Here is a 14,064-nt window from a genome sequence, read left to right as displayed (position 1 = left end):
AAGCCTGTGAAGAAACAGCAAACGCGTGCGCACGAGAGGTTGCCGCTGCCGGCTTTAACTAAGACATCGAGATTGGACTTGCCCTTACCGAGCTCGAGGAAACAAAACCAAGCCTTTAGATGCAGGGCTAGGAAGTTTAAGCTTTTGGAAGAGGTGTTAACGTAGACAGAGCAAAATACGGCAAATCATTACGTGATGTCCATGTGTACTTCATGTAAGCAGAAGCGGTTCATGCTTTCTTATGGTTGAAGGTAGATGAAGGCATACAAGAAAGTGTTCAGAAGGATACTGCAAAAAGTCAATTCCGGAGTCAATCACGAAAGAAATGCCATTGATTAAACCTTGCTTAATCTGAGGTCACACAAACTGTCACGTCTCGAAATCCGAGATGTGATAATCCATCGGATGGTGACAAGTTAGATTAGTTAAGTTTGACTATAATTTATTTATTTATAATTAATCTAAATCAGTGGCAAGCAAGTGAAAACTAATAAGCACTGTATCTATGCATAAAACAACAAACTTTGTATTTAAAAGATTAACTTAATAAAAAGATAAATGCTTATTACATTACATGAGTATCACCTAACTATTTCATATATCCAAAGTCATATTTTTATTTAAAAATAATTAATTTCAATAGAACTTTATCATATAATTATTCTTGACACATCAAGTGCTAGATGTATATCCTATCCTATTAGATCAATCATATATCTTCTAATGAATTACTGATGGAAATAAGAGAGTGAGGTGAGTATTTAAATAAAATATACAGTAAATAAACAAGCCTCCCTGGATAAACAAGGATTTAAACTCATTATAACTATTCATACCATAAATATAATAATAATAATAATAATAATAATAATAATAATAATAATAACATGTGTGAAAAGGATAAAAAAAAATGCATATGCATTTCATGCAATCAAATCAATAATTGTAAGAACAAAGAAAAACTCTAACTTATCATATACATTATGTCCTCATATTCACATATTATTATTATTTTTATAGATATATCATATGTCACATACTTTTTTAAGATAGAATAAATACATACTAAATCCAAGGAGATTAAACCTCACTGTAGATAATATCTTTGCTTGACTTAAATACCATCTCACATGTCACGTCACAGGTTTACTATCTAATATTAATCTATCATATGATGAGACCACATTATCCTAGAAAATCATCTAATAAAATTTTTCTCTATAATTCCCCCTATAAGGCTATTGATGAATATTGCTCATACTACCTCATTGTCTCCGTCTGAGTGGACTTAAACATCATCCCTTCGTTGATTTGAAGGTTTACCACCCTTAGATCTTTAACTAACCAATTAATTAATTAATTAATTAATTATATATATACATCATCGTTTGCTTAATTACTAATTAAGATAAGGTCGCACAGTATAAGGAATTCCAAGCTAGAATAATTGGATGCATGAGGAGATTGTTGTTATGCTACGGGCTGTGAAAATTAAGCATATGTTACAACTAATAAAACATAAACCAGAGAAATAATGTGGGAAAAAGATGAAGAGAGAGAGATTAGACAGCGGTGAAAAGCAATATTCTTGTTGAATACAGAACGAGAGTTCCCTAAACTGAACTATTGGAGAACCATGCTCGCTTGCGGAAAAGAAAGAATCTTGTTCGGCTGTTGTGCGTGGTATTGCAGACCACCTGCATTAACTTCAAGATCATGCATCAAGGAAGCAACTCACAGGTTGTTCTAAACTATATTACATAAAAGAATCGGTTTATTTAATAGAATTGGACAAGTCAAAGCAGTTTAGAGTACTCGAAGCATTCGAAAGACCGCTAAAAATCTGTCAATATTTACTACCGAGAACTCAAGTCAAAGGGGAAGCAAGTTCTTTTCTACCACATGCAAGTCAAAGGGGAAGCAACTACACAAGCATCCCTCCAAGGCAGCGGCAAACTGATGCAGAAATATCTACTGTTTACCGGAGGGGAGGGGAAGGGAAAGGGAGTTTGTGGCATCGCTGCCAAGCTGTCTCTCCTGCAAGATACTTAGGTAGAGCAAGCGACAGAATTTTCACCGCTAACGATGGTGTACGTGTCCATGCATCTTCTTGTTGGCTTGTAGAAACGTCTCAATTATCTTGAGGTATTTCACAAATGCTACTGCGATCTTTGATTATGTGTAAAATCCTCTATAAAAAATAAGATGCTGGCGACTCCAAAATTTTCTTTTCTAAGATGGATTATGAATTTCTACTTCAATTAAATTTTTTCTTGATTATTTTCTGGTCAAGAATTTGATCAGATATCTTAGAGACAACATTTATGAATGATCATTAACTCTGCAAATAATCTAGCCCATTATTCACTTTTCAATTACAGCTCCAATTGATATATGATATCATTGGTTTGATCATCCTTCGTTGCTTATTTAATAGAAATTACTTTCTCATTTTTTTATTTTTAAATCAAGTAATTTTATAACGATGAGTGCCTTAACAACAAAAGTCATAGACAACTCTTTGGTATATCCTTCGTATTTTTTACTTAAAGTTGATTGATATGTTCTCGTTATTTATATAGGAGAGATGATTTCTCTCAACAAAGCAACTAGATTTCTTTATGCAATTGAAAAAATCTTATCTGCTATAAGTTAATACTATAGATGTCAAATCTATATTTTGATAATATCAATAATAAAATCTAAATATGAGAAAAATGATGAATCTTATCATACAGATAAACTTCTAAACAGGATGTTTGATGTAATGCTTATATATGTTCGTATCTTTTGGTTTCTTCATGCTTTGTACAACATATAGAGGGACGATCGAAGGCTTAACAACCCCATTTTAGTTGGGTTTGGTGGTCGTTATAAACTTGTAAATAAAGATTATGCCATGTGGACACTTGTAAGAGATACTCGGTCTGTAGTGGATCATTTTGACCATTTGTTATGCAACCGTTCAGAGCTTGTAAAGTCTGTGTATAATTTGCATTTGTTTATAAAGTGTTTCCTGAAATGTTTGCTTGTGGATCCGAGTGAGGCGCTTTCTCTATCTCATTTTCTCTTTTATAGGTTTTAAAGAACCATGAGAGGTTTCGGGGAGGCTGATATTTACAGACGGACACACAAGGATGCCACACGACTTAGACAAAACCAGCTAAGTCTGTGACACATCGTTGGTTGCCCACTTCATCTTTAAATATAGGATTCTTTATCTCGACTAGAGTGAGCCATTGTTGGTACGATGACAGCTTTACGTATCTAACATGAAAGAAGAAAAATAGAGATGGGCTAAAACCCTAACCCCTTTTTTTTCAATATTATCCTTACATTATTAATTAATTTTTTTATTATTTAAAATAATAAAAATACTAGTCAAACCCTAAGATTACTTATTATTACACAAACCCCACTTACTACTCTTGATAAAGGTCTTTCCTCCTTAACTTGGAGGTGATCGTGCTTCTCATCTTGAAACATGTGGCATGGAGTTTTTTTAAAACAAATTGAAGATATTATGAGATTGTCTCATCTAATACAATGTGGTAGTGTTTTTTAGAACAAATTGAAAATATTATGAGATTGTTTCATCTAATACAATGTGGTAGGTTCCAAGTAACAATAGTTATCGTAGAATGCTATATATGCGTGAATAAAAGGATTTGAATTTTTACGTTGGAATCAACTTTATAGGGAGAGGGAAAAAAATTCAGCATCTTTTTCTGGATAATTTTGGAGCAAAAGGAGTAATAATATAAAACAAGAAATTAAATAAGAAAAATGACGATTTATCTAGAAAATTTCTTCTTTTTTTCGTCTTTTACCACCGTTAGCCTTCTTCAGAAATCTTTATTTTAATCTTCAAAAACTAAATTGGTCCTTACAAAAAATTATCGATCCATTTATAGAGAAAATAGAATGAATTGAACTGAATTGAGAAGGTGGCAAAAATGAACCATTCACTTTATAGGAACAATATTGGAATAAAAAAATGATTACTCTTCAATAAAAAATAAAATTAGAAACACTCTTTATTGAGAAACTAAAGAAGTCGCAAGTAAATTATCCTAAACATATAAATCCTGCAAATAAGCCGTCTACTTGATTGAATAAAAAAAATAACAATTATAATTATAATTTAATCAAATCAGACGAACAATAAGGCGATTAAGTCGGCAAACGGTCAACGGACGAATCCCTTCCCGACTTTGCTTGGGGTGGTCGGTGGTCGCTTCGTTCTTGGCCACATTGTCTGCTCGTCATGTAAGTCGTGAGATGAAGCATTCTCGGACAACAAATTGCACTTCGCGCCTCGCACCCGCCGACCGGCGTATTTGATTGCCTAAGTGTGGGTCCCACATCTGCCCGAGCGTTCAACCAGTCCCAATGAAGGTGGTCGAGCGGGTGAGTTGACAGGTAGAAGAACAAGAGTATTTGTCTTAGACCAGTCTACTGCATCCGTGACGTCACGACGCGCCTCTTACCCGCTTTCGCCGGCCCATCGTCCTCGTGCGTGATTTTAGCGGTATCCCGCGGAACTACCAGAACTTAAACTGTACCCATCGCCTTGCCCGGAGAGACTTCGGATGCTCTTTAGACTACTAGCACATGATAAATACTCCGCGGCGCATCACAACCGGAGCGCATCGTTAAACACCCCTTCCTCGGTCCAACCGGAGCATCACAAGGCCTTTTTGTGCGCGCCTCCTGTTTTAACGGAGCAAGCAAGCGACGCGCGAAGGAGCGAGCGAGCGAGAGTCAGCGATGGGGAGCCTCGGGGCCGCGATCGACTCCAACCATCGGAGGCCGAGGTTCCTGTGCCTCCATGGCTTCCGCACCAGCGGCGCGATCATGCGGTCGCAGGTGGTGGGGAAGTGGCCGGAGGAGGTAATCGGTCGATTGGACCTCGTCTTCCCCGACGCGCCCTTTCCCGCCGAGGGCAAGTCGGACGTCGAAGGCATATTCCCTCCTCCCTATTACGAGTGGTTCCAATTCGATAAAGTACTACTCCATTCCCCCTTCCCCAATTCTCAATTTCATTCCCTTAACTTTCGCCTAATTAATGTCTTTGATTTATTTAAATTCGTTGTGCACAAAAAAAATAGGATTTTTTGGAGTACAGGAACTTGGATAAATGCTTCGCCTACATCGAAGACCTCATGATCGAGCACGGACCGTTCGATGGCCTCATGGGCTTCTCTCAAGTAAAATCTCCTAATTCAATTCGATCCTTTATTCTTAGAGTATATACACGAATATATAGAGAGAGAATGAGAGTTGGATTGGACGTATTTTAATCGAATAGTGGATTTGTGACGATTAGGGTGCGATTCTCTCGGCGGCACTCGTGGGTCTTCAAGCGAGGGTACGTTTTCAATATGAGAAATGCTTTTCCTATTCGTCGATTGCTTAATGAAAATGTTATACAAATTGTGTCGATTAAATTACCAAGAAAAATTGTTAGGAGCAATATATATAATCTCAGGTTCGTGTAATTAATGTATTGAATTTTAATGATTAACTGATAGGGGTCGGCCTTGACGAGGGTACCGAAGGTGAAGCATCTGATTATAATTGGAGGGGCGAAGTTCCAATCGCCGGCGGTGGCCGAGAAGGCGTATGCGTCTGCTGTCGATTGCACGTCGCTCCACTTTTTAGGTACAACTCTGGCCTCAACAACACTATCCGGGGTCTTTGCAGCTTCCCCGTGTGAACTAGCTGCATTAGTAGTGTGAGCAGCAATGGACCCACGTGTGTCCCACGTGGTTTCCGTGTTTGTCTACAATGAGCCGGTGGTCGGCAAGTGGGTAAGTCGTTGACGGTAGGAAAAAGGATCCTTGTTTCGGCTGTCATTGACTCCATACGGGGTCCAAAGGGGTCCAGTCCTGTTCAACTCATGGTGGGCAATGGTTCCCTTTGGGGGTACGACCATGGGTGATGCACGCAGTGTGACATTGTAGGTCAATTGTTCACATCCGTGGTAAACCCCCGGCCATTTATCATAGAGGTCAACGAGTAAGAAAAGAGAAATCATTTTTAATTTTTTTAAAAAATAATATTTTGAAGTCTCACTTTAATTGATGCGCTTAATATATGTATTTAACTAGCTCAGATGTGAACAAATTTTGCTGGTGAAAGATGCTCTTCTTTCTTTTGCTTAATCCACTTAGCTATTGAGCTCACACGCAATAGAAGGAAATTGAGTAGAGACAATTTAGTTCGATTCTTCTATTTATGATAGAGTGAATGTTATCTTTAATATTGTCACCTTATGATATGATATGATGCTGTAAATAAGAAAGGCAGTTTTAGGAACAGTATGAGTGCTGAATCTGGAGGCAATTAGCTTTATCTTAGGATGCCTATATTGCCTTACCATTGTAAGGTTTCTTACCTTCTCTTTCATGTTTGGCTGGTGGCATTAACTCCTATTATATTGAAATCTAATATGCCGATGATCGACGTGCTATCTGCAAGCTGATGTTTAAATAACCACTGGATCTGCTTGCTAGTACCATAGTACATTTTCTTACTTTAGGACAGAGAGGAAAATAGACTAGTGCATAAGATTTTTTTTTTTTTTTCACATGGCTTTATGTGATTGATCTTAGTGGTAGCTCAAGCACAAAAATTGTTATGTTTGTTATTCACAAGCAAAATTCAATGAAAAATGATGTGTAACTGTCTCGTCAGGTTTTAATTCATTTGTGGAATTGGTAGATAATGCACATGTGCTATGTTCAGAACAGTATCTTGGCTTAGTTTATGTTAATTCTTCTTGTTGTCATTTGATCAGACAACGCATTAGCATAAAACCAGAATGGAGGAAGGACATGAAAGGATGAGAAACTGCACAAAGGACTTTGATTAACTTTTCTAAGCGATATTTATTACCAGATATATATACTTTAATTTGCAATTAATCATATAACTTAATTAAGTAGATATAAAGGTTCAGCTCCAGTTAGCTAGTCTCTACTCATTACACAAGTTATTCTTTTTTGCATTTGATCATCTAACGAAAACCTAGGATCATGTGAATGGATAACTTGTTCTTTCTAGTCCCATATATGAGAAACAACTTGTTTTGTGTGTCTGTTATCTAAGAATAAAGTTAAAAAATACATAATTCTAGTAGCATTATGAAGCATGTTTCTTTTTATGAGAGCAATGGCATGTATTTCATGTACATTGGAGTGAATCTCAGTTACTATGTCCTTCAGAAGTGAACTTGAAAGGCCTCTATGTGTAGAGAATGCTGACCTGGAACTTTTTTCCTTTTTGTTTGCAGGTGACATGGACTTCTTAAAAAAACATGGTGAAGCACTATTAGAGTCCTTTATAAATCCATATGTCATCCGGCATCCCAAGGGCCACACTGTCCCTAGGCTTGGTGAGTTTATTCATGTTCATTTCTGCTTTCACTGCCCACTTTTTACTGTTTTAGTTGACTTTTTAATGGATCACCTTGATCGTTCTGATTTCTTGCTCCATCAAAGGGGTATATATTTACAGCCTTCTATATTAGTTTTTCACAGATTTAGTCTGTGACTCAATTGACTTAACTGAAATGCAACAATATCAAACTTGAGTATAGCATAGTCTAATGTTGCATTATCCTATTGGTTGGGCATGTCTCTCGGATCCTGACCTGTTCTTTTGGATGGGAGACACCTGACTAACATAGTCTCATCCAGGGAACAATTTTATCTGTCCTCCACTGATATAGCCTCATCCAGTGAATAATGGGAAACTGAAACTGTGATTTAGTTGAATTGTAACTTACATCGTAGATATGTTTCACAAAGAGCTTATCAATTCTAATCCAGATTTTCTGAGCTTTCCATCAGAGACAAAAAGTTTCTTTTAAACTTGAAAAGTCTGGCTTTTGGTTTTGCAGATGATAAAAGTCTGGAGACAATGCGTGATTTTCTGCAGAAGATTGAAAATGATCTGCCCCGTGATGCACCATGTACTGATAAGCATGAGGAAGTGCATTTGAGTTAATTCACTATTGTTGAAGTTCAAATTGCTGAAGATGGTGACAGCTGATGACAAAGTTATTATTTGAAACAGGATAATACCATACTGAAGTCCAATAATCTGATACTTTGTACTTATCAGATTTCATTTTGTAGACGTGTGTTGAGATCTAAGAATTTTGTTTTTACTTTTGCAAATTCATGGTCTAAAGAATCATGCAAGTCGGAAGCATCTTCCTTTGGCCTATCTATATACATGACTGTTTGGCTCCATTTCCTCATGACTATTATAGTTTTGAGTTACAGGTATCCATGTGCAGCTCCGAAATATTTAAGCTCTCTTATTATAGGTGACAGAAAAAATCACCTATGGTTACAAGCTAACAAAAGAGAGAGATCTTAAGCTCGAACATTCATGATAACTTGATCCTGGAGTGTCTGCCATGAGTTTGGGAATTTATTGAAGTCTCTATACGGTAATGAATCTGTATGGAGCAATACCAGGAAATATTAGCATTCTACCACGGATAATATAGCCTTTTAAGCATTTCTATGGAAACCAAGTATCACTGGCATTTGGGTTTGAGTTACATTGTTTGAGCATGGCACGAAGGACTTCAGTTTTAGCAACTTTCCATCTGTCAACTCAATTGAATGCATCTGTTGAGGATCTGAATGTTGTCTGTTGTTTTGTAGAAATCACAGTTAGATGGATGTATGGATCAGTTATTTACCAATCGAACCAAAGATCGGTATCAGACCATACATCTCGGTTCCATCTATACCATACTAAAAAAGTATAGCAGCATAGTATCAAATCCAACCAATTACTGAAACGGTATCAAATCGAGATTTAAAACATTGTATTTAACTATGGCAATCCATTGGCTTCCTGTTGTGAATGAAATTGGGTCTGTTACAAACTATTAGAACATTCAACCACTTGAACTATCAACACAACATCGGGTTTTTTTTTTTTTAAGTATATGATCTTATCTAATTAGATAAAATATATTATAGATATAATTAGATTATGATTAACGATCAATAAAAAAAATCTAACTATGATAAAATTTCTTACAATATGATTTTGATGTAAATGACTCTCCTAATTACTTATCCTAGATCCTCTGTTCTCTTTTATACACGAGTACTTAAGAAAAAATACAATTATACTGACGAGTACTTAAGAGAAAGTACAATTATAAAATACTTTGTATTTGATAAGTAATAAATGAAAATTACATCTTAAATATGTATTGAGATAAGTTGTATTTGACAAAATTGTATTTCTAAACTTCATTGAATATTATGTAACAAATTTATCCTTCTAATATTTTTAATATTTATTCAAAAATAAATAAATAATTTTTATTTTTAATAAAAAATATAATAGATAAATGTAAGTAATCTTTAAAAAATTATATGACATAAATAAATAATATAATCATATAAATAAATAAAAATAATTTTAAAAATAAATAAAATTATATGTTGTAGAAGACATAAGTCATGTTAATTTCTCACTAACTCATATCGACAATTTTATGATTTTAGAAAATATCATATGGTACTTTGAGAATCTGAAAAATTATATTAGCATCCCATAAATGTTAAAATGTTCATGTCACCTTGAGATAGCATCAGTATTTGAACATTTACAATGTAACATCCAGGTCAAATGCGATTCAAAAAGGACTTACTAACACATTTGAAATGTGCATTGAAAGAATCAAAAGTGATGCAGAAGTGACTTCCAAACGCATCATATATCACCATATGTAATTTGGAACAACAGTGAGAGAATCAAAACATCATGAGAGGAGTCGAGCAACAAATGCACTATTGATTCCTAAAATCTGACAGAAGTGCAATATCCTGCTATATACACAAGATGGTAGCGGCAACAATCCACATTCAGTATCATATAGTAGTATTTCAACAAGGCAACTAGGAGAATCACTTTCTCTTGCCAAGAAATCCATACTCAGAAGGGCATCACCTATTTCCAATGCAAAACGTCCACAAGAGAAGATTCCATGATTATGTACTTCATCAGGACCTCAACCGCCATATGCTTGCAAGCAAGAGTTAATGTATTCTCGGACAGCAGAAACAATTCAAGGCAATAAAGGAGCTTCATGATGGCCTTAAAAAAAATTTGGTGAAATTTTTGGATGAAAGATGATTAGCTTGCAGATATTGCCTTCGGCTGGATCCTATTGTTTGCCACGTATGACAACAATTTAGTTAATTAACAATACTTGCCTTAGAATCAGTGTTCGGATCAATGACTTCCTGAACCCTTTTGCTATCAGCTCAATCTGCTTAAAAGCATCTGTCACCCTTTCGCTGCATTCTAGTATTAGGAAGGTTACATGGAAAGAACTATGCTTTTGAATAGTGCATCAAAACTGCAATAATCTCTAGTGTAACTGCTAGAGTTCACTGCAAAGAACTATGCTTTTGAATAGGGCATCAAAACAGCAACTGGTCTGAGAAATAACTTTGAGATTTCACTTCCTGTTTCACTTAAAAAAGTAGATGATGCTTTCATCACGAACAAGGATCCTATTTCTTAGGATGCATCTTGAAATTATAGCACGCCTAATTTCAATAAATTGTCAATTCTGACAAAGAAAATCATCATCCACAGTGCTGCTGATATTGCTCATCCGTTGAATAAGTGATAGAGTTTCCTCATCCAGGTCTATTTGACCTTGTCCCATCATCCTAAGAATATTTGGAACAACTCGCCCAGCTTTTATGTGTGTTCTGAGAAACAACTTGTACAAGGGTAAATCCATTAAGCCCAAACCTCGAAGAACCTTGACAAATGTTTTTGCCTCATCAACACTGCCGTGCTCCTCGAAATACTCTGCAATGGACATCAAGATTGCAGCTGGAGGCCTCCATTGACAATCTTTTAACATAGAGAAACCTTTCTTCATGGCTTCCACAGCTCTATCCATCTGCCTGTTATTCACCCATCCCTCCATCAGAATCTCCCATGTCTTGTAATTTGGGCGGGCACCTTTCTCCAAAGTATGAAGATGCAATGACTCAGCTTTATGCATCCATCCATTCCTCATATAAGCTCCTAGAAGAACATTGGAAACCCTGACATCATAATTTCTGCATTCTGATTCCCATGTCCTAAAGATTCTCTCAGCTTCTCGAATGTCACCAACTTTCACCAAACATAATATCACACACATGTAGTTTGCACAAGTTATTCTACCAGGTACCTTTTTACTGGACTCCCACAATCTCAAAACCCCATCCCTGTCACTCAGAGCAGAATAGTTAGTCATGATAAAATAATAGGCAAGACGCTTTGTCACAGAAAGCTTTTCCTCAGCAACTCTGAGTGCATCATATGCTTTGTCAATGTATCCAGAATTTGTGTAAATATTGGCCAAAGTTGAGTATGTGCTCCAACCAACCTCAACATTCTTGTCATTTATCATTTTCATCAGAACCATTTCCGCAGAAGCAATACCAGACAACTTACCACATGCATTCATCCAAAGGGTGTACGAAAGAACATTAAGAGATATTTTGGAGCGTAGCATGTACTGGATTACATGAGTAACTGATTTGAACTTATCAGTGGCCATGTACAACTTCATCATCTCATTAAAAGGGTGAGTATCCACGGCCAACCCACAATTCTGCAGCATAGACATTAGGGACTCAGCTTTCTGCAAGTCTCTTGCTTTCACATAGTAATGTAGAAGAGGAAAAGCTGCAGCCTTCTTTGAAGCACTGGTAGTTAGCTTCTTGAAATAAGTTTCAGCTTCAGCTATAGTGTGGACTTTAATTATCAAATCAAGTCTGCGTGCATGATCTGAGGATGATAATTGGAAAGGGTCATTTGAATCCATCCATGTTATAATCTGCATGTTCAGGGGACACAAAGAAAACTAAATAAGATCTGCCTGAAACCAGAATACTAGAGAAAACTGTGCATAATTCTAATACATGCATTAAACAACAAAGAAGTATGATAGGGAAAATGCATATCAATGAAAACCTGAGTGTAAGTGCAGGAAATTGAAAACAGGCGAATGTAGTTATTCACTAAGTGGCATCATCATATTCCAGACTAAACAAGCAAACAAGCAATGCATCTTAATCTTATTAAGATAAAGATTAGAACAGAAATCCAGTAGAGATGGCAGAGAAGAAAATTACACTGAAAAATATAAGATGATATTTAAAAGGAAGATAAAACTCATAAGCTGAATAAGGTTATTCCGTAAAGTTAATATACTTAATATTTAACCTATCATAATTCTCTAAGGCACAAAAACAACAAGCGAAATGTGAAGTTGAGTATGTCCTTTTTCCAGGTTTCTGGACAAAATGGAATTCTGACAAGCACCATCTTACTCTCTACAGTTTACTGAATATACTTAGCAAAAAGCAACTTGTAAGTTCATAACCCTTGTGAACCATCAGCTCATGGAACTTATCTGCTTTATTGGCCAATCCAGCCTTTTTCTGATACCTCAAATAGCCTATTGCAATCAGAGGATGTCAAACTCCTGGGCTGTAGCTTGCCTCCAGTCATCAACAACTTCCCCAGCTTCCTTCAACCATTCAAGCATGAGATAGGAAGCACTTATGCATATATAATTTCTGCTAGTCATTTTCTGTGAGATCAGTCTTATAGATTTCAATATTTCATTTAACATTTGCTTATTGTCCAGACCGGCATGTAAAATGATGAGGAAATCATAAGTTATCGACTCTCACTGGCTTATCTTTTAGTTAGGTTCAGCAAGAAAAAAATCCGAACATAAGTCCAGGAAAGATGGTAGAGAAGAAAATTACATCAACTGATGGATGCTACATCAGCATCCCTCGCAATGCCGTCTTCTCGGGTCCTAAAAATCCCAACTTTTCTTTTATCTTCCACCTCCATGATTCAACCCACAGAGAAATTCGAGGTTTGGATAAACACGAAAAGTTGGATCAGAGTCCTACCTCGAGGGCGTGCTTGTAGCGCTGCAACCTCATGAGGTCCTTGGTGATCTGGCGGAGCCCCGACGCCGTCACCGTGCGCCCCTCTCCGGACCATCTGTCTAGGGCGTCCGTCGCGCTCCGCTTAGGCAATCGGAGCCGAAAGATTCGGCTCCGGAGATTGTCCTCGGAGGCGGCAGTCCCCTCTTCGACGGCCAAGACTTCGCTCGTCGGAGGACCCGAGGAGAAGGACCGAGAGCTTTCGAGTAAGGCAAACGGTGAGGTCCGGAGGCTGGGAGCGCTAGGGTTTCTCGAGCAACATCGCCGGAGCAGGGCGGCGAAGAGGGAAGCGGCGGCCATGTCCCCTTGATCGAGAGAGGCGCCCCAACTCGGGCTGATCCGCGGGCCGGTTTTTATTGCGAGGTCCGGTCCAGTCGACATCCGGTCCGTGCCTCGCCGGTTTAAACTAGACAAATTACATATTATCTTATTAGTTATGTTTAGCATTCTAATCCAAAAAATATAATATAATTTTTATATTTATAAAAATAAAATATTTAATCCGGTTTCTTTTCTTGTTATCGATTTTATTGATAAAAATATCATAAGATTTACCGGTGCGGTATTTTCGTTAGTATAATCAACAATATGATAAAAGATAAAATTAAATATTTTATTTTCATAATTATAATTATAGGGATCTTAATATAATTTTTGAAAATATAAGGTTTGAAATACTAAAAGTAACTAATTACATAAGGTAATCCATAACTAGTCTATCTAAACACTAATCTCTATAAATTGTTATTAATGATGCTGAATCATCTAACCACCCCATTATTAGAGTAACACAAAATATGATTTTTTTTTTTAGAAAGAAGACAAAATTAGCATTAATTCGATGCTCTCAACATCATATTTACAATTTTTTATTTAAAAAACTATGCCAATTAGTGCTTCCTTGAAATGCTTATTTTACTTGTAATAATATTTTATCGTTCTCACTGAGGTCACGTTGTTCACGCCCACAACAAGTCAAACGTCGATCACAATGAGCAGTTTGGATGATCCTTCACAGGAAAGTGACAGCTGATGACAGTATTGTTGC

The 14,064-nt window shown here is 36.6% G+C and overlaps 2 protein-coding genes across 2 annotated transcripts; one reads left to right on the top strand and one right to left on the bottom strand.

The window, feature by feature from the left end:
- The first annotated feature begins 4,674 nt into the window (after positions 1-4,674).
- Positions 4,675-8,261, top strand: LOC103991529 (uncharacterized). The gene is made up of 6 exons (XM_009411019.3): positions 4,675-5,007; positions 5,112-5,210; positions 5,330-5,371; positions 5,535-5,664; positions 7,298-7,399; positions 7,907-8,261. Exons 1-6 carry the CDS (start codon positions 4,771-4,773, stop codon positions 8,011-8,013), a joined length of 717 nt encoding a protein of 238 aa, XP_009409294.2. The 5' UTR covers positions 4,675-4,770; the 3' UTR covers positions 8,014-8,261.
- A 1,477-nt stretch (positions 8,262-9,738) lies between these two features.
- LOC135617121 (pentatricopeptide repeat-containing protein At5g27460-like) lies at positions 9,739-13,336 on the bottom strand. The gene is made up of 2 exons (XM_065117056.1): positions 12,981-13,336; positions 9,739-11,887 (listed from the first exon to the last, which is right to left on the bottom strand). The coding sequence occupies exons 1-2, from the start codon at positions 13,314-13,316 to the stop codon at positions 10,613-10,615; spliced, it is 1,611 nt and encodes a 536-aa protein (XP_064973128.1). The 5' UTR covers positions 13,317-13,336; the 3' UTR covers positions 9,739-10,612.
- Between the last annotated feature and the right edge of the window lie 728 nt (positions 13,337-14,064).

Source organism: Musa acuminata, chromosome BXJ2-7 (assembly GCF_036884655.1).
Source record: "Musa acuminata AAA Group cultivar baxijiao chromosome BXJ2-7, Cavendish_Baxijiao_AAA, whole genome shotgun sequence".
NCBI classification, from domain to species: domain Eukaryota; kingdom Viridiplantae; phylum Streptophyta; class Magnoliopsida; order Zingiberales; family Musaceae; genus Musa; species Musa acuminata.
This window is presented reverse-complemented; position numbering and strand designations above follow the sequence as displayed.